Here is a 23,525-nt window from a genome sequence, read left to right on the forward strand (position 1 = left end):
GCCCTGCTCCAATCATGGAGGATAAAACTCCAGACCTTTCCTTCTACCAAATGGCCCCACAGGAAGCCCTCCAGTATAAGGGGATTCTCTCCTTACTTCTGCATTTCAGGTGGACATGGGTTGGACTCCTTACCATGGATCTTGAGAACGGAGAAAGATTTGTGCAAGCCGTGCTTCCAATGTTTACTTCTAGTGGCATTTGTTTTGCCTTTATAGAGAGAATATCCAAATTATCTCTTGTCACTGATCTTAAAGACTTATTCCAACAGGGTGCAAAAATATATGATAAAGTAATGAGTAGCAAAGCCAATGTGATGATCTTCTACGGAGAATCTTATTCTATGATATTTCTGAGATGGTTTCCGTATTTATCTGAGCAAGAACATGTGAATAGTAACCCAAAGGGTACAGTGTGGATATTGACAGCCCAGGTGGAGCTGACTTCTCTCGTTTATCAAAGGACTTGGGATAAAGAAATAATCCACGGGGCTCTGTCCTTCGCAATTCACTCCAATGATATATCAGGATTTCAACAATTTACTGCCAGCAGAAAACCTACCACCTCAAAAGAAGATTATTTCATCAAGGACTTCTGGCAGCAGGCATTTGCCTGTTCATTTCCAAGTACAGTTGCAGAGGATGTGGATGGGGCTATCTGCACTGGAGATGAGAATGTGCGGACTCTTCCTCGGCCTTTCTTTGAAATGAACATGATTGGCCACAGCTACAGTATCTACATGGCTGTTTATGCCATGGCACATGCTGTTCATGACATGTTCTCATGGAGACTCAAATCAAGAATGTTAAAGGACCAAGGGCAGTTGTCATTTCAAAATCAACAGCCATGGCAGGTAATGAAGCCAATTTTCTCTTCCAGTAGAGCACCATATCATCCATATCATGGTTGCTGAAATAGTCCATGGTTTGTTCCATAAATTATCTCCCTGATTTTTTGTTTGTTTGTTTGTCTGTTATTTTTTGAGACTGTTGCCACTGAATATATTGGCAAGACTGATACACATCCTCTTCTTCTCATTTCCTTTTTCAAATATAGCTCCATCATTTCCTCAGAGGTGTATTATTTAATAATAATGCTGGAGATGAGGTTTCCTTTAACCAGAATGGGGAGTTGAAAGTTGGGTTGGATGTTATTAATTGGATCGTTTCCCTAAACCAATCCTTTCATAAAATTAAAGTTGGGAGGATGGATCCCCAGACTTCTTCACATCAAGTGTTCACCATCCATGAAGATGCTATAACATGGCAAAGGTGGTTTAACAAAGTAGGAAGATATCCAGTTTGGAATGAACATTGACTTCAGTACTGTTTGTAAACATCATTTCACTTGACCACAATGTTTTTGTGATGTATGAAAAATTCTTGAAATGGTTAGGGAAATTACACTTCATGAATTTATTAACTGGGGTAGTGTTCTAGATTTTATTTATTGAGAAATTGTTGTATGAGCTAAATATATTCATATTTTGGTTTAAACATATGTCAAATAATGATCACTAGTTGAGTTCCAAAGTTAATCATGCACATTGATTTCATTGAGTCAGCTCAGAGCACTCCATCTTTGAATATCACTTAAGATCATTTTCATTTGAAACCTTCAAAATTCCATCAATAGGACCAAAGTATATGTAACCTTTATTCATTTTGTTTATGAAATAATCTTTGGCGGCATAGTTGAAATCAGCTCTGAACGAAGTGAGGAAACCAGGTAGAATCACCTCTTTTGTTCTCCATCAAGTGGAAAACTTCATTTCCTGCTTGCCTCTGTCAAACCAGAACTTCACTATTTAGCACACTAACTCTGCCCCCTAACTAGTGACTAATAAAAAAAGGCTATTAGAAGCATTTATTCTTACTTCTTTCCTCCTCAAACAAACCCATTGCTTCTCCTGTCCTCTACCTTTTGGTTAAAAAAAGAAATAAAATCAAGTGCTCTCTCTCTCTCTCTCTCCTACTTTCTCACAGACACAAACACAAGCTAGGGAAGGGATGATCTATGCAAATTTGCAAAGGGGAACAATCATCACATGGGTCTAATTTGCTTATCATGGGCAGTCAAAACCCTGCCCTGCAACTGCTTTTTTCTTGTTGTACCTTGAGGCTTCTCCTGCTTTAGTTTCTAAGGGAGTAAAAGGAATGGACAATTCCTATGCCTGTCATACTTTAAGGTGTTTCTTTTTTAAATTGTCTTCACTCTCTGCAGACAATGTTGGAATCTGCTGCTCGTGGTTTTTATTACAGGATGTTAGACATGAGCATCTAGAAAATATCTCAGTTACAGAAAATGTATTAATGTGATTGTGGGTGACAGGAGAAAGCCTGAACAATCCTTGGTGATTGGGGAGGGAGTTGGCTTCTTCTCAGGTCTCTGTCCATTTTTCTAGTAACAGGAGTCAGCTCTTCTGGAACCATAATGTTTCCCAGCTCTATATTTCCCTTTGTTTCATGGGTTAGGCAAGGCCTATTTCTGTATGCAGTGAGAGTTGCAGTCCTGGTTCAAGCAAGAAAATGAAGGAGGGGGAGCCATTTTGTTGCTATGATTGCACTCCCTGTTCAGAAGAGAAGATTTCAGACCAGATGGGTAAGCAATATCACATATAGAAATAGGAAGCAGATGGCCAGTAATTCAGAGGAAGGGGAATAAGCATAAATATATGCATAAAATATGGTTACCAGTTTTATTCTTTAAAAAAAAAGGAAGAAGAAAGATTTACGTATTGAATTTATATACCGCCCTATAACCAAAGGTCTCTTTCTTTTTTCCTTTTCCTTTTTTTAAAAATTTCCCTACCGCTTTGTATTTTTAGAAATATCTCAAAGCATTTTACATCATATTAAATCATTAAAACGTATATAAAACAATCTGAAGAAAGTTGAATGTAGAGTAGGCAGTCAAAGCAACATAACAGAAAACTAAAATATTATCTTAAAGATTTCAAAATAAAACATTACAAAGGAGAACAACTACAGAATTCATATTTAACATAGTTGGGCTGGGTGAATGTGAGACCCACTTCCTAGGCCAGGTGGAAAGGGCCTTGCAGGGAGCGGCCTTCAGGCCTCACGCCTTCTTCACCCTCTGTCCTTTTCTCCTTCAGCTGCTGGAGGGAGACAGAGAAAGGTGTGACCTCAGAAGAGAGCACAATGTATTAATTGAGAAGAAAGTTTACATTTTATTCACCTTAGATTAAGATTTTTTTAGAAGAAAAGGCATAAAGTGTAAAGAAAAAAAAAACAGAATGTTTTAATGAAATATCTTGAACATCCATGAAAATCAGGTGTAACATTGTCCTTGGTAAAGCACTACATTTGAGGTTTTATTGTATATATTCAAAAATTCCCAATTCTCATAGATTAATCATTGCTTAGAGTCTGTTGGGATGACAGGACTACATAAACTTTAATCTATGCAAGATTAGCATGGATTGTATGGTTTGGGACACCAATATAAACCTCATAACCCATTGCTTCTTCTTCAGATATGAATGACTGTTTTAAATGTCCAAATGAATATTATCCCAACAAAAAACAGGATTTATGTATTCTGAAGGAAATAAGCTTCTTGTCTTATGAAGAACTTTTGGGGATCAGTTTAGCCTGTTTTTCACTTTCCTCTTCAATCATCACAGCTCTGGTGCTAGGGACGTTTCTGAAGCACCATAACACTCCCATTGTCAAAGCCAACAACCGGGACCTCACCTACATGCTCCTCCTCTCCCTCCTGCTCTGCTTCCTTTGTGCATTGCTATTCATTGGACAGCCTCAGAAGGTGACATGTCTTCTGCGACAACCTGTTTTTGGCATCATCTTCTCAGTGGCTGTTTCTTGTGTGCTGGCAAAAACGATCACAGTGATTCTGGCTTTCATGGCCACCAAACCAGGATCCAGGATGAGGAAATGGGTGGGGAAGAGGCTGGCCAACTCCATTGTGATTTCCTGCTCCTTTATTCAAGCAACCATTTGTATTATGTGGTTGGCATTTTCTCCCCCATTCCCAGATGTCGATAAACACTCACCTTATGGAGAAATTGTTCTAGAATGCAATGAGGGTTCTGTAACTATGTTTTACTGTGTCCTTGGTTACATGGGCTTTCTGGCTATGGCCAGTTTCAGTGTGGCTTTCCTTGCCAGGAAGTTGCCTGACAGTTTCAATGAAGCCAAGTTCATCACTTTCAGCATGTTGGTCTTTTGCAGTGTTTGGTTATCCTTTATTCCCTCCTACCTGAGCACTAAAGGAAAATACATGGTAGCTGTGGAGATCTTTTCTATCTTAGCCTCCAGTGCTGGGATGCTGGGGTGCATCTTTTCCCCTAAATGTTATATCATTGTTTTAAGGCCTGAATTGAACAATAAGGAACAACTGATAAGACAAAAGGCTGGATGAATGTGCGGGTGGGTTTTGCTCTAGTCTGCACAACCAATGGATATTTGGTTGTTTGGGTGTTTATGAATTATTTTCCTGGTAAATGTGTCCTATCTCAATTTTCTTTGGACCTCTCTATCTTTTAAACATATATACACACACTCTTTCCTAAAACCCAAAACCCTTGCAATCTCTAACCAGACTTCCTTATGTATATACATGTTGCCATAAACCTGAATTATTTAGAGCAAGTCATCTTGAAACCCATGAACCTGAAGCACATCTTGATCAGAGTTGTGCAACTTATACTCTAAGAATAAACGGACATAAATCGGACATCAGGAATCACGAGACAGAGAAACCAGTAGGAGAACACTTCAATCTCCCAGGACATTCTATACAAGATCTCAAAGTAGCTGTTTTACTACAAAGGAATTTCAGAAATAGACTGGAAAGAGAAGCTGCTGAATTACAACTTATCACCAAACTTAAAACCATGGAGAAACCTGGTCTGAACAAAGACCTTGGATTCTTATCTCATTATACATGACAAAGCCATTTTTCACCTTTTCACCCCTTGCTTTTTCCTGTAAGACCTATTGCAGTCGTTAAGAGTCGTCAACAGGCTCATCACAGCTATCTGTCAATCACCCTTTCCCACCACCCTTCTGAGTAATACCCCTCCCCACCTTCTCACTATATAGAAGGGTCTGGAAACTTCTGTTTCAGTGTATCTGAAGAAGTGTGCATGCACACGAAAGCTCATACCAAGAACTGACTTAGTTGGTCTTTAAGGTGCTACTGGAAGGAATTTTTTTTGTTTTGACTATGGCAGACCAACACGGCTACCTATCTGTAACTTATACTCTAAGAGTAAGGATTCAGAGAATTTAGCCAAATAATGAATGTGCATGGCCTGGACAGATTTTGCCTGGTGCCTAAATATATATAATGATGGTAGCAAGTGAGACACCCTGGTGAGAGGACTCCACAATCTGGGAACCACTGCAGAAAAGGCCTGTTCTCATGTTGCCAACCTCTAGACCTCTGGTGGTGCAGGCACAGGAAGAAGGGCCTCAGATGATGAGCACACGGTCTGGGTCAGTACATTTGGGGAGAGGCAGTCCTTGTGGCATTGTGGTCCTGAGCAACTGAAGACCTTATAGTTCAAAACCAGCACTTTTATTGGTCCTGGAAAGCAATGGGCAGCCAGGGCAGATGTGCCAGGATTGGTGTTATATGCTCAAACTTTATTGCACCGGTGAGCAACCTGGCCACTGAATTCTACAACAGATGTCGTTTCCAAACCATCTTCAGAGGCAGCCCCACATCTAACACATTGCTACAATCTAACCTACAAGTTACCAGAGCATAGACAGAATATCTCAACAGTGACTTGCTGGGTTGTCAACTCTCAAGGCTCCAGAACTCTGGTGGAATCCTCAATAACTTTTGCATGGTGCCCAGTGCCAAATCACTGAACTGTTCCAATTGAAACAGAGAGGGCACTTCATTATACAACTTCTAGCAGTTGCTGAAGTGTCACCTATTTGCCCTTGCTTTCGGCACTTGATGCCCATTTCTATTAACCCCTGATTTATTAAATGTTAAGTTTAAATACTGCTTCAATTGATGTAAACCACCCCTGGGACCTTAGAGTGAAGGACAGATAATAAATTATGGTAATAACAGGAACAAGCAAAACCCTTCAGAAGTTGCTGGCAGAGGCAACCTTCTGTGGACCGTGCATCAGTGCCCTATTTGTCTTGCCAAAGGCTAAGGGGTTCTTGTTCTGGCATTCAGAAAGAAGAAAAGACACAAGTGGTGAAGGAGGGATTTGAGGCTACAGATTGAAAGGACTCAGCAGCCGGATTGCTGCCAATTAGACTTTGCTCTTCTAGAAGTAAAGGAATCACTCTGCCCTCCAACTTCATTGAAGAACCCTCCCACCACATTTCTGCCACAGTCCCTCTTTATAAGATGTTCCCCTCCCACAACCTGCAGTATGTGCTATTAAGTTGCCTTCAAATCTTCAGCATAGTGCTCCTAAAACATGTTTAAGTGTACATTAACACCATACTATGATGTTGTACATCTGAAACCTTGCTGTCTTCCTCACCAAGCCAAAGCATAATTTGATGATCAGCTAGGTGGAAGGCACCGGGGAATCTTCAGATGTAACAAACAAGTTACCTTCTGCAATTACACAGAGGAACCCCAAACTTGACTTTGCAATTATTTCCCTCTGTCATTACAGCAATGATTATAATTAATTATGTTGCATGCTGAATCCCTGTGGAATTCAAACAGGAAAGAAATGAAAGTTGTTATTTAGTAAATATACCCATTAGAATGTATAACTATTACTAGGTGGTATTTATAGATTGAAATACTGGAATCTGTGTCCAGAATTATTTGTACTGAGAATGAAGGTAGTAATGGTGTTGCCATTGATACTGATGCTGCCTCGGACAGTATGTAAGGCTTCTGTTGCTAAATGCAGGATCCAGCATCCTCAACCCTTTTTTCACCAGTATTACCAGCAGGAAGATCTAATTTTGGGTGGCATTGTTACTCAGAATATTGTTAAGGAATCTGATATCCAGTTCTTCAAGAGGGATCCTATTGAGACTGAATTTCTACCACTCAGGTAAGGAATTATTGCGGGTTGCCTACAAACTAAGCCACACTTTAGTCCTATTGGACCTATTATTAAGTGTGTGTGTGTGTGTGTGTGTGTGTGTGTGTGTGTGCAGCTTCTGGAAAGATCCTCTCCCTGGTCCCAACTCAGCAGATTTCTGATGCAGACATGACTGATATAGATAGACAGACTTCTATGATCATCCTTCAAGCGTCTATTAACTACATAATTTCTGTTGTTTACAAACTTAATAAAAGTACAATCTAAGGTATAACTAAATGAATTATATATAAAACTTATAACTAAAACTAAAAGCAAACCAAACCAGTTATAAGCCATTCAAATCAACAGAAAGAATACTTTCTGATTTGCCATCATAGGCATAAAAGCATAAATGTAAATTAAATTCAGCACGAAATTCTATTATCCTACCTTATGGCCCAGACCCCAGGTTCTCGAGGCTTCCCAAAACAAAACACAACAGCTGCATCTGTCATGACTATCCAAGATCTAACAAAGCAATATTAGCACATGTACTTGGTTTCTACTGCTGGGGGTTATTATTTTTATTTTATTCATTACATTTCTATACTGTCCCTCATCCACAGATCACAGGGTGGCTTACAATATATAATTGCAAAACTATTTTCACAATATGAACATTGGGAATTGTACTTCAAAGTCTGCCACCTTTACATACAATGTGTTATGAATTCATACCAGAAACATCTGCCCTTATATTACTTCCCTGTGTGGGTTTCATTGTGATTTTTGGGACTGCCTGGAAGTTCATCAAGGACTCCTAGCACAACATGTACAACTGTTGAAGAACCTCTAGTACTGAATATGAACAATTTCAGCTCATCTTTTCTGTATTTCTGTATATCTCAGCATGTGTGAAGTATTAAAATGGCACTGTCTAATGCACTGCTTGTAAGATAAGGGTATGAATTAAAAAACAATAAGAAGCCCCTGAGTTTGTGTGTATTCCTCTGATTTGGAGTAATATCATTATTTTTAACCTACTCAACTCCAGATATAAGCATTTTGAGCATAGTGTAGATAGCAGCACATTCTGAAAACTGATAGGACTCTGGATGTCTGTATCCTTTATGGTCTGTTATAAGAATTGTCTTTTAACATACAGCTTATGCAAATTCATATAAACCTTTGTAATTAAGATATACACTACACTGCCACTAGTTTTATGAAGCGTTGTGACAAAAAAGATGTATATCTCATTATAGGGTGGTGACTAAGAACTACCAGCACCTCCTGGCTTTGGTATATACTATAAAGGAGATCAATGAAAATTCTCAGATCTTACCAAATATCACCCTCGGATTCAGTATCTATGACAGCTATTCTGAAGGCAAGTGGATCTATCAGGCCACAATGCAACTTATTTCTACAAGAAACCGATTATTCCCCAACTACAAGTGTGATAGCCAGGACAATATAATAGCTGTTATTGGGGCACTTTTCTCACTAGGTTCTGAGGAGATGTCAAATATTTTGAGCATCTACAAGATTCCACAGGTATGATACCTGTTGATTTCTTGTGGGAATGTTCAGGTGTGACTATTACTACCATTGCTGCTGCTATAAATTTAGGACTAGCTCCTTTACTCCTACATGTATTTAGAGAATATGAATGTCAGAACTGGAGTTTTGAGATATATACATTTTGTTCACTCTCCTTGTATTTCATGTTAGGGCAAACTATCCTGGATCATAAGGCATAAACAAGTTTAATGTGTAGAGGAATGCTGGGCCAAGAAGCCGAAATGGACAATGTTCTCCTATTTATTTTAGCTATCATTAATACATTTTTGTCAAGTGTATATCTGGTGAAGGAAAACAGAATAGAAATAAAACATACAAATTCTTGCATAGATACGACTGATAATGAGCAAAGCAGTTCTTAAATATCCCTTCTTGGCAGGGACACCAATTATAGAGGACCCTGGGGCTCAGCACCCACACCACAGGGCCCCTGACACAACTTCTGGTGCCTCGCGGAGCACCAGAAGTCATGTCTGATGATGCGCAAGACCACAGAGGTGCTGTTTGAGGCTGTTTGAGTGCCATTGGAAGTCAGGTTTCAAGACATCATGAAACCTCGGACATTATCTCTGAGGCCTCCCGATATCTTGGAGATACTGTCTGAGGCCTTGCAAGACCTCAGAACCTCAGGTTCTGTAGCTAAGGGGCACATGACGTCGTGACGTTGTCATGTCAGGACACACGCGCTGGGGACCCATAACCCAGGGACCTAGTTAGCACCCCTGCTTGTCAGTAAAGCATGTTTGAAGTGTGTTTCTCTTGTAGTTACTCAGAAGTGTACCTGTGTAATAGTCCATAAAAGGAAGGGGTAGCTTGTCACTAGTGAGCAGCGATATTATATTTCCTTAGAGTAGCGCTATGTATGTTTTCAGACAACATTTTCACTTGTAGCAATGTTTGCACATAGTGTTCTGTTCTTTTTTCTTCCATTTTTCTCAGTCATTCCAAGAGTGCTAGAATTGATCCCCGGAATTATGGGGGGGGGGAACGTTAATCTTTCACTAAATTACTGGGGGAGTGGAAATTAAACACTGCACAACAAGTCATACCTCACCATGGCTGAGGACCACAAGGAACATAGAGTTGGAAAGAAGCAGACAAAACGGACTTCCGGGTTGGCGCCATCGCCAAATGGCGGACTCCCTCCGAGCTCCGGAGGGAGCCTGCTCGGCAGGGGCTGGGTCCTACCGCACCGGCGATGCGGGGACCCTTAAAAACCACGGCCACGGAGGCCGTGGACATGGAGACTCGGCTGGCACCACTAGCGCCCTCCCGACTCGTGAAGGAGCCTTTTTAAAGGCTACGGATCGGGTGCCGGGGAGAAGCGTGGTGCTTTGAGTCCTCTGCTATCCCTGCCGAGCGAAGCTGCATGCCATCCGGCGGAGAGCGCTGACTTCTTCCATTGAGAATTCAGACTTTCAACAACAACCCGTGAGTAATTTGGAAACCGGGTTTAAAAGGAAAAAATAAGAATTTTTTTTCGGATTTGATACGAGCGGGGGGGGGGGGATCCAAAAAGGAAGTCAGTCCCCCTCCCTACTGTAAACCTTCCAAAACAAGGACTGGGAAACCAAGGTCCAAAAAGAATTGTATTGCTGATAAAAACTAAGAATTCCACGATGGGAAATTACAAGAACTGTGCTGGAGGAAGAATTGAGGGGAAGGAAAACGTAACCACCCCCCCGGGAACCGGGGTGATTGAGGAGAGAGCCTGGCGAAAAGCGAAGGAGATTTTGACAGCTGTCAAAGTAGTTGTCAAAGTCGGAAATTCAAAGAGGACTTTAATACGAGGACTTTGCTGGTTAAATTTTGTTACAATTTGTTACAACCCGTTAAAATTTGGATACAAAATGGCGAAAACATGGATAACAATCGGACTTTTGGACTAGAGAAAACAAAGTTACAATAATCCCCCTAGAGGAGCTTCGGGACATTACAAAGAAGGTCGTAAGTGGAAAAATACCATCGGAATTTTACAGGACTGGTTATCTTCTGGGAAAGCTGCAAAACGGAAACAATATTGTGTCTACAGGGTGTTCAGCTAAAGGAGACAATAGAATTTTCTATTGAAGAAAGGAAGGGACTGAACGCAGGTTTTTGTTCCTGAACAACAATAACCCCTGCAGACTTACTAAATTTCTGAACTAGAACGTTTTAGCAGCGGAACAAGAGGAAACTGGACTACAATTTGGAAAGAACAATAGGGGGAGCGTTATTATAGATTTGATGCTAAATGGTTTAAAAATATTTCTAAAAATAATTATAAAAAGAAAAAGCCAGCAAGGAGTTGGGGGAAAAATGTGATTTATGGACTTTAAAAATTCCAGGCAGACAACATGGATTGGTGGTCAGGGGGAAACTAAACCGGGGACGGGGGGGGGGGGGGAGAGAAATAGAATCCAAAGGCTTGTCAACTATTTTCTGAATTGGTTTTCTTTTACTTACTATACTTTTTATTTCTTATTTTCTTATATTTCTATTGTGTGGGGTGTCATTATCATTAAAAAAAAGGGAAATTGTGGAATGGAAAGGGGGTGGGCCTTGGGGAAAGAACTTTTGTTTTGTTAGTAAGGGTATTGATGAGGACTGTACAAATTTAAATTTAAATTCGACTAATGGTTTAAACAAACTAAGTTTTAATTAGAACTGAGAGCTTGTGGAGCCAACAATATGATAGGGGAATATGGTAGGGGTGGGGGAAAGAGGGAGTCCCGGAAAGTGGGTGTATGAAAATAAGGCTTTGAATGTACTTTAATCTTTTCTTTCTGTATTTCTGAAAATCTTAATAAATATTATTTTTTTTAAAAAAAGGAAAGAAGCAGACAAAACGCATTATATTCACTTCACCCTGCCCTTGCTAGCACTTTCAGGGTACATTTGACCCTACCTGTAGATGGAGGGTGAAGGTTTGTAACTGCAACTTACTTCAGGTTCAAACTGCAACTTACTTCAGTAATTTATTAATAGATTCTTTTAAGATTTGCTCCAGTTAAATACGACATTCTCTGTGCAAGTGTTCACTCTTAGGTCAAATCATCTTGATTTGATGATGACCATGCATAGTCTTTGAAATGTTTGAATATTCTCTTAGGTGTTGGAATAGATGACCCATTGGGTCCCATCCAATGCTATAATTCTATGAGCCCATGATTCTATGACATAAGTCTTCAGGCTCTGTAACATCTTTTAATTAATTGCATACTGCCGAGGAAGTTTATACTGAAATGTGTTCCACGTTCTTTTGTTTAAGTGCATTGTTTTGAAAATCTGCATGTCTCCCTGTGCCAAAAATGTCTTTAGCTCTTGTATGGCCCTGCTCCAGTAACAATGGTCAACACTCTTTCCTTCTACACAATGGTACCAAATGAAAACCTGCATTATATGGGGATTCTCCATCTAATTTTCCATTTCGGTTGGAGGTGGATTGGGGTTTTGGCTTCAACATATGAGAATGCAAAAGTATTCATGCAGTTCATGAGCCCAAGGATTTCGAAGGAGGGCATTTGTTATGCCTTCATAGAAACAATTAATGATTTCCCTCTTGATGCTACTAAAGAAGCCTTCGATAAATGGATAATGGAACTGTATGACAAAATCATGAGCAGCACGGCCAATGCAATAGTCCTAATTGGGGAAGACGATGTTGTTATATTTCTGAGATTGTTGTTATCTCAGTCGGAAATGAAAGTACCCATTCAAAAACCCAAAGGTAAAGTGTGGATTCTATCAGCCCAAATGGAATTAAAATCATTAAACAATCATAGGACTTTGGATATACAATTCTTTCATGGTGCTTTATCTTTAGCTATGCAATCCAATGAGGTTCAGGGATTCCAAGAATTTCTTCAGCGAAGAAATCCTTCCAGAGCAAAAGAAGATGGTTTTTTGAAGGACTTTTGGGAAAATGCATTTGACTGTGAATTCTCAAATTCTTCTATGGGAGATGCAAATGGGTCTATTTGCACTGGGGAGGAGAGGCTGGAGAACCTCCCTGGGCCTTTTTTTGAAATGAGTATGACTGGCCACAGCTATAGCATCTATAATGCAGTCTCTGCAGTGGCTCATGCTTTACATGCCATGTCTTCATCCACATCCTTAGCCAGAGCAGTGATGAAAGGGAATAGAAGACTCATTTCATCCCAACAGATATGGCAGGTAATATCCTCAAGATGAGAGCTACCTGAGTAAGGGTGCTCATTTACCTCTCAGTAATGTTTTAAGCAGCTGGAACCTTTGTAAGTTATGAAACTGTCCTGCTAGCCACCATTGGAGACTGAGCTGATTTTCGGATGACTTGAAATTTCTGATAGGGCTAGGAACTCCAGCTGGATATTCAAAGGTTTTTTGTTATGCAAAGATTCAGTTCCTTGTTCTCCAGTTGCATTGCTTTGATACTTATTTCTTTCTCTTTTCATTCTAGCTACACCATTTTCTAAAACATGTCTCGTTTAACAACAGTGCTGGAGACAAGGTTTCCTTTGACCAGAATGGGGTAATAGTAGCAGGATTTGATATTATTAATTGGGTCACATTCCCAAATCAATCTTTTGTTAGAGTCAAAGTTGGAAAGATGGATCCCCAGATACTTTCAGACCAAACATTCATCATTAATGATGATGCAATTACATGGAACACCTGGTTTAATCAGGTAAGTCTTGAATTTGGGTGTATTCTCTGAACTTAAAATGTCCACTAACAATGGGATGGTACACGTCTGAAGTAAGTCATACTGGGGTTCCCAGTTCACAGGGTTGGCAGGGATACCTCACAATGCTAACTATGGCCACATTCACACCGTATTGTTATAGCAGACCGAATAAAATAAGGGTGGCAAAAATGATCATCTTATTTTCTTATGAGCAAAAAGAGAATACTGGACTAAATGTGAGCTGGCCTTTATTTATTTCTTAGTATAGAAAAACCACAGGAACAAATTCTATACAAAAACATTGTTTTATTGAAATCTAGTCCCATGCCAGCTTTTGTACAATTCATAATTGATTCTTTACACACTCACTACATTCAATAGGAAATCCTGTCCATGTTTTCCATGTAGTCAACATTTCCCAATGAGACAAAATCATTGGATACCATGCTTTCTCTTGAATTTCTCATTTCCTAATGAGATGAAATCATTGGATACCATGCTTTCTCTTGCATTTCCAGGACTCCCGCCTTTTCTTTTCTTTTCCTCTTCTGAAGATTAACAGTGTCTTCTTTCATTTATGGATTAGGCACTACCCCTTTCTGTATGCAATGCCTACTGTCAACCTGGTTATATGAAGAAAAAGAAGGAGGGGGAGCCATTTTGCTGCTATGATTGCATTCTGTGTCCAGAAGGAAAGATATCTGATATGCAGAGTAAGTGTTATAAGAAATAGCAAACATGGCCAGAGGCATGCTCCACTGTGGTCTCTCCCTTGCCACCACACTGCCACTTCTTTCTTACAACTCCAACCCTCTCCAGCCTTGGCAGCAACAACTTCCAACTTGCTGGGTAAGCTGAAGACACAGTCAAAACTGAAGCAGGAGAGAGCAGCAGCAGCAGCAGCAATACCTTACAGAATACCCACTTTCCACCAAGACTCTTGTCTGAAATTGAGAGGAACATAAATTTAAGATCAGTGCAAGGATGCGTCTCCAGTGCTATGTTTATTCAGCATTAGATATGTGACTTGTTATTCATGCGTGTTCATGATTTTAATAATCTGCTCCTTGCTTTTAGCACTCAAGCAGTGCTAATTAAATCATTGATAAAATGTGGACTATATTTTTTTTTTAAAGAAATTTTTATTGGTTTTAACAACAAAAAACAGAATAGACATCACATATGAAAAGAAAAGACAAGACATTTACAAAGAAAAAAGAAAAAACACAAAAATATAAATAAAACGTGACTTCCCCATACCTCTCCTTCTCTGCATCCTTATTTTACGATCTTTTAGCAACCCTTCGGTCAATTTCTATATATATCCTCCTTAAAAAATTTTCCCTTAAATTTAAAGATTTACAGCTGTAATTCTTTGTTTCAAACCCCTCGACATCTTAACAGTCCAATATTTTACAACAGTTCTTAAGATATACTTTAAATTTTCTCCAGTCCTCCTCCACTGCCTCATTCCTCTGGTCGTGGATTCTGCTGGTCATCTCTGCCAGTCCCATATATTCGATCACCTTCGTCTGCCATTCCTCCAGAGTGGGTAGTTCTTGCATCTTCCAATACTTTGCTAGAAGAATTCTTGCTGCCGTGGTTGCATACATAAAGAATGTTCTATCCTTCTTCGGTACCAATTGGCCCACCATGCCCAAAAGAAAAGCCTCTGGTTTCTTTGAAAACGTCCACTTGAGGACTTTCTTAATTTCACTATAGATCATTTCCCAAAAGGCTTTAATCTTTGGGCAGGTCCACCAAAGGTGGTAGAAGGTTCCTTCAGACTCATTACATTTCCAGCATTTATTCTCAGGCAAATGATAAATCTTAGCCAGCTTGACTGGGGTCATGTACCACCTATAAATCATCTTCATTATGTTTTCTTTCAGGGCAGTACATGCCGTGAATTTAATACCGGTGGTCCATAACTGTTCCCAGTCAGCAAACATAATGTCATGACCAACATCTTGTGCCCATTTTATCATAGCCGATTTTGCTGTTTCATCCTGTACATTCCATCTCAGCAGCAAATTATACATTCTAGATAGATTCTTAGTATTGCGTTCTAACAATTCTGTTTCTAGCTTTGACCTCTCACTCTGGAACCCTACCTTCCTGTCTAATTTAAATACTTCATTTATCTGATGATAGTGCAACCAATCTCGAACTCTATGCTTTAGCTCATCATAACTCTTAAGTTTAAGCTTTCCACCATCTTGTTCTAAGATTTCACAGTATTTTGGCCAATTGGGGTCCATGTTGAGTTTTTTCACTACCTTAGCTTCCATTGGTGACAACCACCTGGGGGTTTTGCTTTCAAGCAGGTCTTTATACCTGATCCAAACATTAAACAGTGCCTTCCTGACAATATGGTTTTTAAAACCCTTATGAGCCTTCACCTTGTCATACCATAAGTACGCATGCCAGCCGAAGCTGTTATCATGTCCTTCTAGATCCAAGATGTCAGTGTCCTCAAGAAGTAGCCATTGTTTCAGCCAGCAGAAAGCTGCTGCCTCATAGTAAAGCCTTAAGTCCGGCAGGGCAAACCCCCCTCTGTCTTTCACATCTGTCAAAATCTTAAACTTGATTCTGGGCTTTTTGCCCTGCCAGACAAATTTAGAGATATCTTTTTGCCACCTCCTGAAGCACTCCATCTTGTCCAGAATTTGTAGTGTCTGAAATAGAAACAACATTCTCGGCAATACATTCATCTTAATAACAGCAATGCAGCCTAACAAGGAAAGTTTCAGCCTAGACCATATATCTAGATCTTTTTTTACTTCTGTCCAACATTTTTCATAATTATCCTTAAATAGATTAACATTTTTTGATGTTAAATTTACCCCCAGGTATTCCACTTTTTTTGTTATTTCTAATCCAGTTACACTCTGGAATCTATCTTTTTCTTCTGATGTCAGATTTTTTCCCAACACTTTTGTTTTTTGCTTGTTCAATTTAAATCCTGCCACTTGACCAAATGTCTCAATTAGGTCTAACACTCTTTTAGCGCTCTCCTCTGGCTGTTGTAATGTTAACACTAGATCATCTGCAAATGCCCTTAATTTATAGTGTTTTGTTCCGACCTGAATTCCTTTAACCAGCGGGTCATTTCTAACCATGTTCAGTAAAACCTCCAGGACAGATATAAAAAGAAGAGGGGATATTGGGCATCCCTGTCGTGTGCCTTTTTCTATTGATATTTCGTCCATCACCATACTGTTCACAATTAATTTAGCTTTTTGTTCTGAATATATCGCACCTATACCGTTTTCAAATCCTTGGCCTACCCCCATCCCCCGGAGATTCTTTTTCATAAAACTCCAACAGATATTATCAAAGGCTTTCTCCGCATCCACAAAAATCAAAACTGCTTTCCTGTTTATATCTACTTCCAACAGTTCCAGAATGTCTAAAACATTTCTCACATTACTTGACATGTGTCTCCCTGGGAGGAAGCCTGTTTGGTCCTTGTGAATCTCCCCAACTAACACTCTTTTAAATCTTTTCGCTAAAATGTCTGCAAAGATTTTGTAATCCACATTTAGTAATGAGATAGGCCGGTAGTTTTTAACCTGGTTTTTACCAGTCTCTGTCTTTGGTATAAGTGAGATGAATGCCTCTTTCCACGATTCGGGAGCCTTTTTCCCCTCTACAATTTGATTGCAGACTTCTTTCAATGGTTGAGTTAACCATTCCTTTAACATTTTGTAGTATCCTGCAGTTAAACCGTCCGGTCCCGGTGATTTCCCCAATTTCATGCTCTGAATGGCACCCTCTATTTCCTATTCTGTTATTTTCCCATTTAAAATCATCTTGTTCTGTTCTGAAATCTTTGCTAATCCGTATTTTCCAACAAATTCCTCTATTTCTTGTTCATTTATTGGCCCTTGTGCATACAATTTCTTGAAGAAGCTCTGAAAACAGTTACTTATTTCATTTGGTCTAGTGATAATTTCCCCATCTTCTTCAAGGGATGTTACAGTATTCAATTTTTGTCTTTTTTTCAATTGCCATGATAGCAGTTTCCCACATTTATCTGCCGATTCAAATGTCTTTTGTCTCATCTGCTTTATTTTCCATTCTATTTCTTGATTCATCAGTTCCATATATTGCGTCTGGTAGTATTTTATTTCTCTCAGTATCTCTTGTGACTTTGGATTAGATCTCAATTTCTTCTCTCCTTCTTTCATTTTTTCCAAGATTTTCTCTTCCCTCTCCTTTTGCTTTCTCCTCCTTAAGGAATTCTGCTGAATTAGGAAACCACGCATCACGGCTTTACTCGCGTCCCATATTGTTCTTTTTTCCACTTCTGTTCTCAAATTTATCTCAAAGTAATCTTTTAATGTTTTTTGGGCCTTCTTATAAATTTCTTCGTCTCTTAGGAGGGTGTCATTCATTCTCCATCTAAATGTTCCCGCTGTTGTTTGTTTCATCTCCATCTTTACAGCATTATGGTCGGAGCAGGTTTTTGGGCAGATTTCTATTTTTTTAACTCTCGATGCCAGATTACTGGAGATCCAAATTTGGTCAATTCTAGTCCATGTCATTTTTGCTTCGGAGAAAAAGGTTCCCTCTCTTTCTAAGGGGTTCCTTGTTCTCCAAATGTCTATAAGGTCCATGGTGTCAGTCATTTCGAAGAAAGTCTTTGGTAGTCTCCCATCTTTAGATATCACGAGTCTTTGTGCTTTGTCCATATTTGTGGAGACTACTCCATTCATATCTCCCATCATCACGATTTTATAGTCCAGAAAATCTGCTAGAGTCTCATGCAGCTTCTTGAAAAATTCCGCCTTCCCCTCGTTGGGGGCATACACCCCTACTATCAAGAGTTTTTCTCCTTGTGATTGAATTTCAACCGCCAAATATCTTCCTTGCTCATCTTTGAGTATCATTTTTGGAGCCAATTTTTCTTTAATATACATCACTACACCTCTTTTTTTAACTTTGTCTGATGATATAAATTCCAGCCCTAATCTCCTGTTTATCAAAAGTTTCCTATGTATCCTAGCAATGTGTGTTTCTTGGAGGCAGATTAAGTCCAATTGTTCTTTTTTTAAAATATGAAAGACTTGTTTCCTTTTTCAGGGAAGGTTCAAACCGTTACAATTCCAGCTTATAAGCTGCAGAGACATCTTTATTGATGGGTATCTTTCCCGCCGACCGCACCAAGTTGTTGTTCTTCTTCAGTTGGTGGTGAAGTAAGTCCAAATGATAGATTAGCAATGTCAGTTGGTTCTCTCGCACTCACAGTCCCTTTCTGTAAGTCCTCAAAGTATCTCTCTAGAAATTGGTCCTTGTCCTGTACTGTTTTAATCTTTATCTTCCTCCCTTTGAAGTTAAAGGACAGTCCTTGTGGGAATTCCCACCTAAATGGGATGTTGTTTCCTTTCAACAGGTCGACAAGGTCTTTGAAATAAGTTCTTACTTGCAGAATATAACGAGGGATGTCTTTGAAGATCTGTATTTGAGAATTCTTTATCACCAGTGGTTTCTGAAAATGTAGGTTTAATATTTTATCTCTCTCTTCTTTAGATCTTAATGTAATCAGACAGTCCCTTGGCTTTTTGCCTTGTCTCCTGCCCAGCCGAAAGGCTGTGGTTATTTCGAAGTCTTCCTCTCCTTCCCAATCATCAAGCCAAAATTCATGAATGTTCTCTGTAAGGAATTCCTTTAGGTTGTCCTCTTCTTCCTCAGGGACAAGCCTCAACTTCAAGTTCTTCCCTTTCCTCTCTAATTCCATTAAGGCCAAGGTTGCATCATGTTCACCCACTTTCCTCTCAATTGGCACAAATTTTTCTTTAAATTCCTTTACAGTGCTTTGAGCACTCTCAGCAATTTTCCTTGTTTCTGTGTTTTCTTGAATTAATCTATTTATAGAATCAGTATGAGACGAAATTGTCGTTGTGTTCAAGTCCAATCTTGTTGTGAGTTCTGTCAATTTTTTAGAATTCTCTGCCAATTTCTTAGAGTTGTCCGTAGATTGCTTTGTCAATGCCTCTAGAGATTGGTTTATTTTTAGCAGTGCCTGTGTCATAAAATGTGGACTATAAAGATAACTAAAGCTATCTGTAACAATACTCATTGTACATGTTTTTGGCTGTTTGAGAGTTTCCTAGAGGGTAATCAGAGCTTACACAGATTATTTTCTGTCATGGCTCAGGGTCTTTCACCATGGTTCTCCAATGATACTGATACTGAAAAGGTTTCCCATACCTTCTTTGAAATGCAGAGTCCCGTCCTAAAAGTGTAATCAAAAGAGTGTATCACATTCATACATATCACACTGTAACAGATAAAATAGAAATTGGTTAACTGAGATTTGTTAATTATTGTAGTGACTACAATAATAATTGTAATACTTGAAATGATGCACGTAATATTTGTTCCATATCAAGTATTAGGAGAGAATTAATATAGGGTATTCTTGCATGACTGAAATCACAATCGCTCTTTTTTTCAGATATGGATGACTGCTTCAAATGCCTAGATGATCATTATCCTCAAGCGGATAAGACTTCTTGCATTCCCAAAGCTTTGACCTTCTTAACGTATGATGAACCTCTGGGGATTGGTTTAGCTACTTGTGCTCTTTCATTCTCTTTGATCACAGTTCTAGTGCTAGGAATGTTTATGAAGCACCACAATTCTCCTATTGTTATAGCTAACAACAGGAACCTCACCTACACTCTCCTCCTCTTCCTCCTGCTCTGCTTCCTTTCTGCATTACTATTCATTGGACAGCCTCAGAAGGTGATGTGTCTCCTCCGACAAACTGCTTTTGGCATCGTCTTCTCAGTGGCTGTTTCTTGTGTGCTGGCAAAAACCGCCACTGTGGTTCTGGCTTTCATGGCCACCAAGCCAGGATCCAGGATGAGGAAATGGGTGGGGAAGAGGCTGGCCAATTCCATTGTTGTTTCTTGCTCCCTTATTCAAGGAAGCATTTGCATTGTGTGGCTGGCAATTTCTCCTCCATTACCAGAGGCTGACGTACACTCAGTGGCTGAAGAAATTATCTTGGGATGTAATGAGGGGTCTGTGGTTATGTTTTACTGTGTCTTTGGCTATATTGGCTTCCTGGCCATTGCCAGCTTAACTTTAGCTTTCCTTGCCAGAAAGTTACCCGACACTTTCAATGAAGCCAGGTTTATCACTTTTAGCATGCTGGTGTTTTGCAGTGTTTGGTTATCATTTATCCCAACGTATTTGAGCATTAAGGGGAAATATATGGTAGCTCTGGAGATTTTTTCTATCTTAGCCTCCAGTACTGGGTTGTTGGGCTGTATCTTTTCTCCCAAATGTTACATTATTCTGTTGAAGCCTGAATTGAACAATAGAGAGCAGCTAATAAAAAGGAAAGATGTAAGAATCAAATGACTGTGTCTTCTACTATAGTTAGTGATCTCCAGATAGGCTGTTTATAAATTGCCTCTCCATTTCCTAAGAAGGTTGTTGTGTGTTCACAGTTGTTACCACTGAATACAGTTTTATGGAAGAAAAAAAACACAGGTGAATTTTAACGAGGACTTTTATTTTTTTTACTTAGGAAAATCTCTGACTGATATGGAAATGTGGAGAACTGTATTTAATATTGGGGGAAATGAGAAGTTGGAGTGTGTTGAGTACGATTCTAGCTCTGGATTGGAAGCTAGAGCTCTCGGTGATTGAATTCCATCTCCTCCTCCCTCACCCTGTCCCTACCCCACCATTCTCCTTACATGGTGTAGATAATAATTGCAACACTTTGGAGGCATTCTGTCTGGCTTTAGAGATACTGCTTTTTAGTTCCACATCAGCACAATTCACTATGAACTGATTGAGGTGCACCTAATGGTGTGGTTTGTAGCTGCCTCGATGCAATCTGGATTCAGCACAATTGGGTTACAAATGGCCTGATTTGGTTCAAGAATTGGACAAATCAATCATTCAGCCCTAATCACACAATGAAAGATACTGAAAAAAGTTTCTTGGCTGTCATGAATGCCATGTAACTATGAACATGGATTCAGCACAAATATTGAAGCCTGTGACATCAGCCAGTGCAAGGCATTAATCTGAGTGAAATGGGTCAGCCACAGCAATAAACATATATTATCAAGCTCATTGACATTATCAGTTCATTAGCCAACCTAAAACTGTGATGTGTCTCCTTCACCAAATTGCTTTTTTCGCAATCTTCTTAGTTACAGTTTCTTCTATACTGGCAAAAACTATCACTGTGGTTCTGGCTTTCATGGACAAGAATCCAGGAAGCACAGCCAGAAAATGGGTGGGGAAAACACTGTCCAACTTCATTGTGTTTTGCTCCCCCTTCATCCAAATAGGCATTTGTGCTGTGTGGTTAGCAACCTCTCCTCCATGCACTCAGTGACTGAATAAATTGTATTAGTGTGCAATGAGGGGTCTTCCACCATGTTTACTGTGTCCTGGGCTATATGGGCTTGCTAGCCATTGATAGCTTTACTGTGGCTTTTCTTGACAGGAAATTACCTGACAGTTTCAGCGAAGCCAAATTATCACTTTTAGCATGCCTGTGTTTTGCAGTGTTTGGGTATCCTTTGTTGCAGCCTATTTGAGTTCCAAGAGGAAGTACATGGTGGCTGTGGAGATTTTCTCTATTTTAGCCTCCAGTGGTGGTCTTCTGGATTGCATCTTTTCTCCCAAATATTATATTATTATGTTGAGGCCTGAGCTAAACACAATGGAGCAGTTAATTAGGAAAAGTCAATGAAGTGTTTAGTAGCTAATTTATGCAGTCGTTTAAACACTTTTCCAGTTGCAATGGTTTTTAAAAAGATCTACATAGATCTGGGAAGATCTCTGGGTAGGGTGATGATCCTTTGTGAGGGGAGAGTGGTATGACAATGACTACCTTTTTCCTGTTGCATCACTTCTCATATAATGGATGTATGGGTGCAGTGATCCATTTCTTAATGTCATTGGCATCCTTCTGTCTAGGGAGACAATGGAGTGCACCTCGGGGGGGGGGGTGAAGTCAAACTATGCTGTTTTTGCTGCATTAGCAGCACTGAAATAATCATTTGGGGCACAAGCATGGGCAGTGTATATGGAGTTGCATGCCAAGGCTCTGGGCCCCACAGTTCCCTTTGATAATAAAAACATGGATATGAGTATTTAAGTTGAGGGGGGGGGGGCAAGACCACAACTTTATTGGTTACAGATGTGAGAAGTTTGGCTTAGGCATTGGGTAAATCCAAGCTATATCTTGACTCCCACCCATCTGCAGGGAGTCCAACTAAGGGTAAACCACACATAGGGGGAACCCTATGACGTACATAAAATAAGGGCACCCTGAGGGGTCCCCAATGAGGTCGTGGCATGGCCCAGCCACATCTGGGCATTGGACAGAATCCACACCCCTGGAACCCTTTAACAGCATATCCTTGATGAGGAGAGGCAGATGGAGGCTACAACCTCACCTCCATCCAAACAAAGGCTTACCCAATCCCTAACCTTACAAAGTTGTGATGATTGCTACCAGGTAGGTGAAAACCAAATGGCCAATTTGCCAAGTGAAGAAAACTCCTACCTGGCCCCAACAATATTGCGGCCAGCAGATGTCCATACCAAGGTCATATATGAAGAAAGCATAAAAAGAGTGTGGGTGCATAGGGAGACCCAGCAAAAGGAGACCACACCTACTACCAGAGCTGATTGGCCAGCAAGACCTTGCTGGGTGTAGCCCTGCCCAGTGCTGGTGACATGACCAGGGTGACACAAGCAAGGGGCGTCAATCTCCGCCCCATGCCGGATCACTATCAGTTCCTGGATGCCTGACCGCAATGCCGTCCACCAGAAAAGGTGGTGCCAAGATCACAAGCCCACTCTCCACCACTTGGAATATGTTTGGTACCAGCTTGGCTGTAGGAGCTGCCAGAATGATGCATACAAGATGCCACCCACTCTGGAATTGTGTAGGGTTTGCTGCTTAGCATTTTCTTCTCCCAAATATGTCCTGCAAGGCAGTGGAGGTTTGGGATCAGTTTTCCATCTTGCCATAATATTCTTCTTAAGTTATACTGAAACATGCTCTACACAGAGCTGTCCTTGAGGAGTATTTTGAAAAATAAAACAGTCAGGACTCTTCTTCCCTGGCATGTGCTTCATGAACCATATAATACATGTCATACTCCGTATCCAGTTTGTTCCCTATCACAACTCAGGTTTTTAGTTCTTATGAAAAACCTCTTCCTTCTCTTTTTTTAAAAATATATATTTATTAAGGTTTTTAAACATAAATGCAAGAATAAAGAACAATATAACATATA

General features: G+C 39.9%; 2 protein-coding genes across 2 annotated transcripts; both read left to right on the forward strand.

Annotated features, from left to right (window-relative positions):
• Positions 1-4,405, forward strand: LOC310829715 (vomeronasal type-2 receptor 26-like). Its single transcript, XM_083708455.1, has 4 exons — positions 1-851; positions 1,055-1,282; positions 2,473-2,599; positions 3,498-4,405. Exons 1-4 carry the CDS (start codon positions 15-17, stop codon positions 4,400-4,402), a joined length of 2,097 nt encoding a protein of 698 aa, XP_083564581.1. The 5' UTR covers positions 1-14; the 3' UTR covers positions 4,403-4,405.
• Positions 4,406-13,122: 8,717 nt separating this feature from the next.
• On the forward strand, positions 13,123-20,658 carry LOC310829587 (vomeronasal type-2 receptor 26-like). Its single transcript, XM_083708268.1, has 3 exons — positions 13,123-13,236; positions 13,823-13,949; positions 19,700-20,658. Exons 1-3 carry the CDS (start codon positions 13,159-13,161, stop codon positions 20,611-20,613), a joined length of 1,119 nt encoding a protein of 372 aa, XP_083564394.1. The 5' UTR covers positions 13,123-13,158; the 3' UTR covers positions 20,614-20,658.
• Positions 20,659-23,525: the final 2,867 nt, after the last annotated feature.

This window comes from Podarcis gaigeae (genome assembly GCF_964106915.1).
Source record: "Podarcis gaigeae genome assembly, chromosome: 13".
NCBI classification, from domain to species: Eukaryota; Metazoa; Chordata; class Lepidosauria; order Squamata; family Lacertidae; genus Podarcis; species Podarcis gaigeae.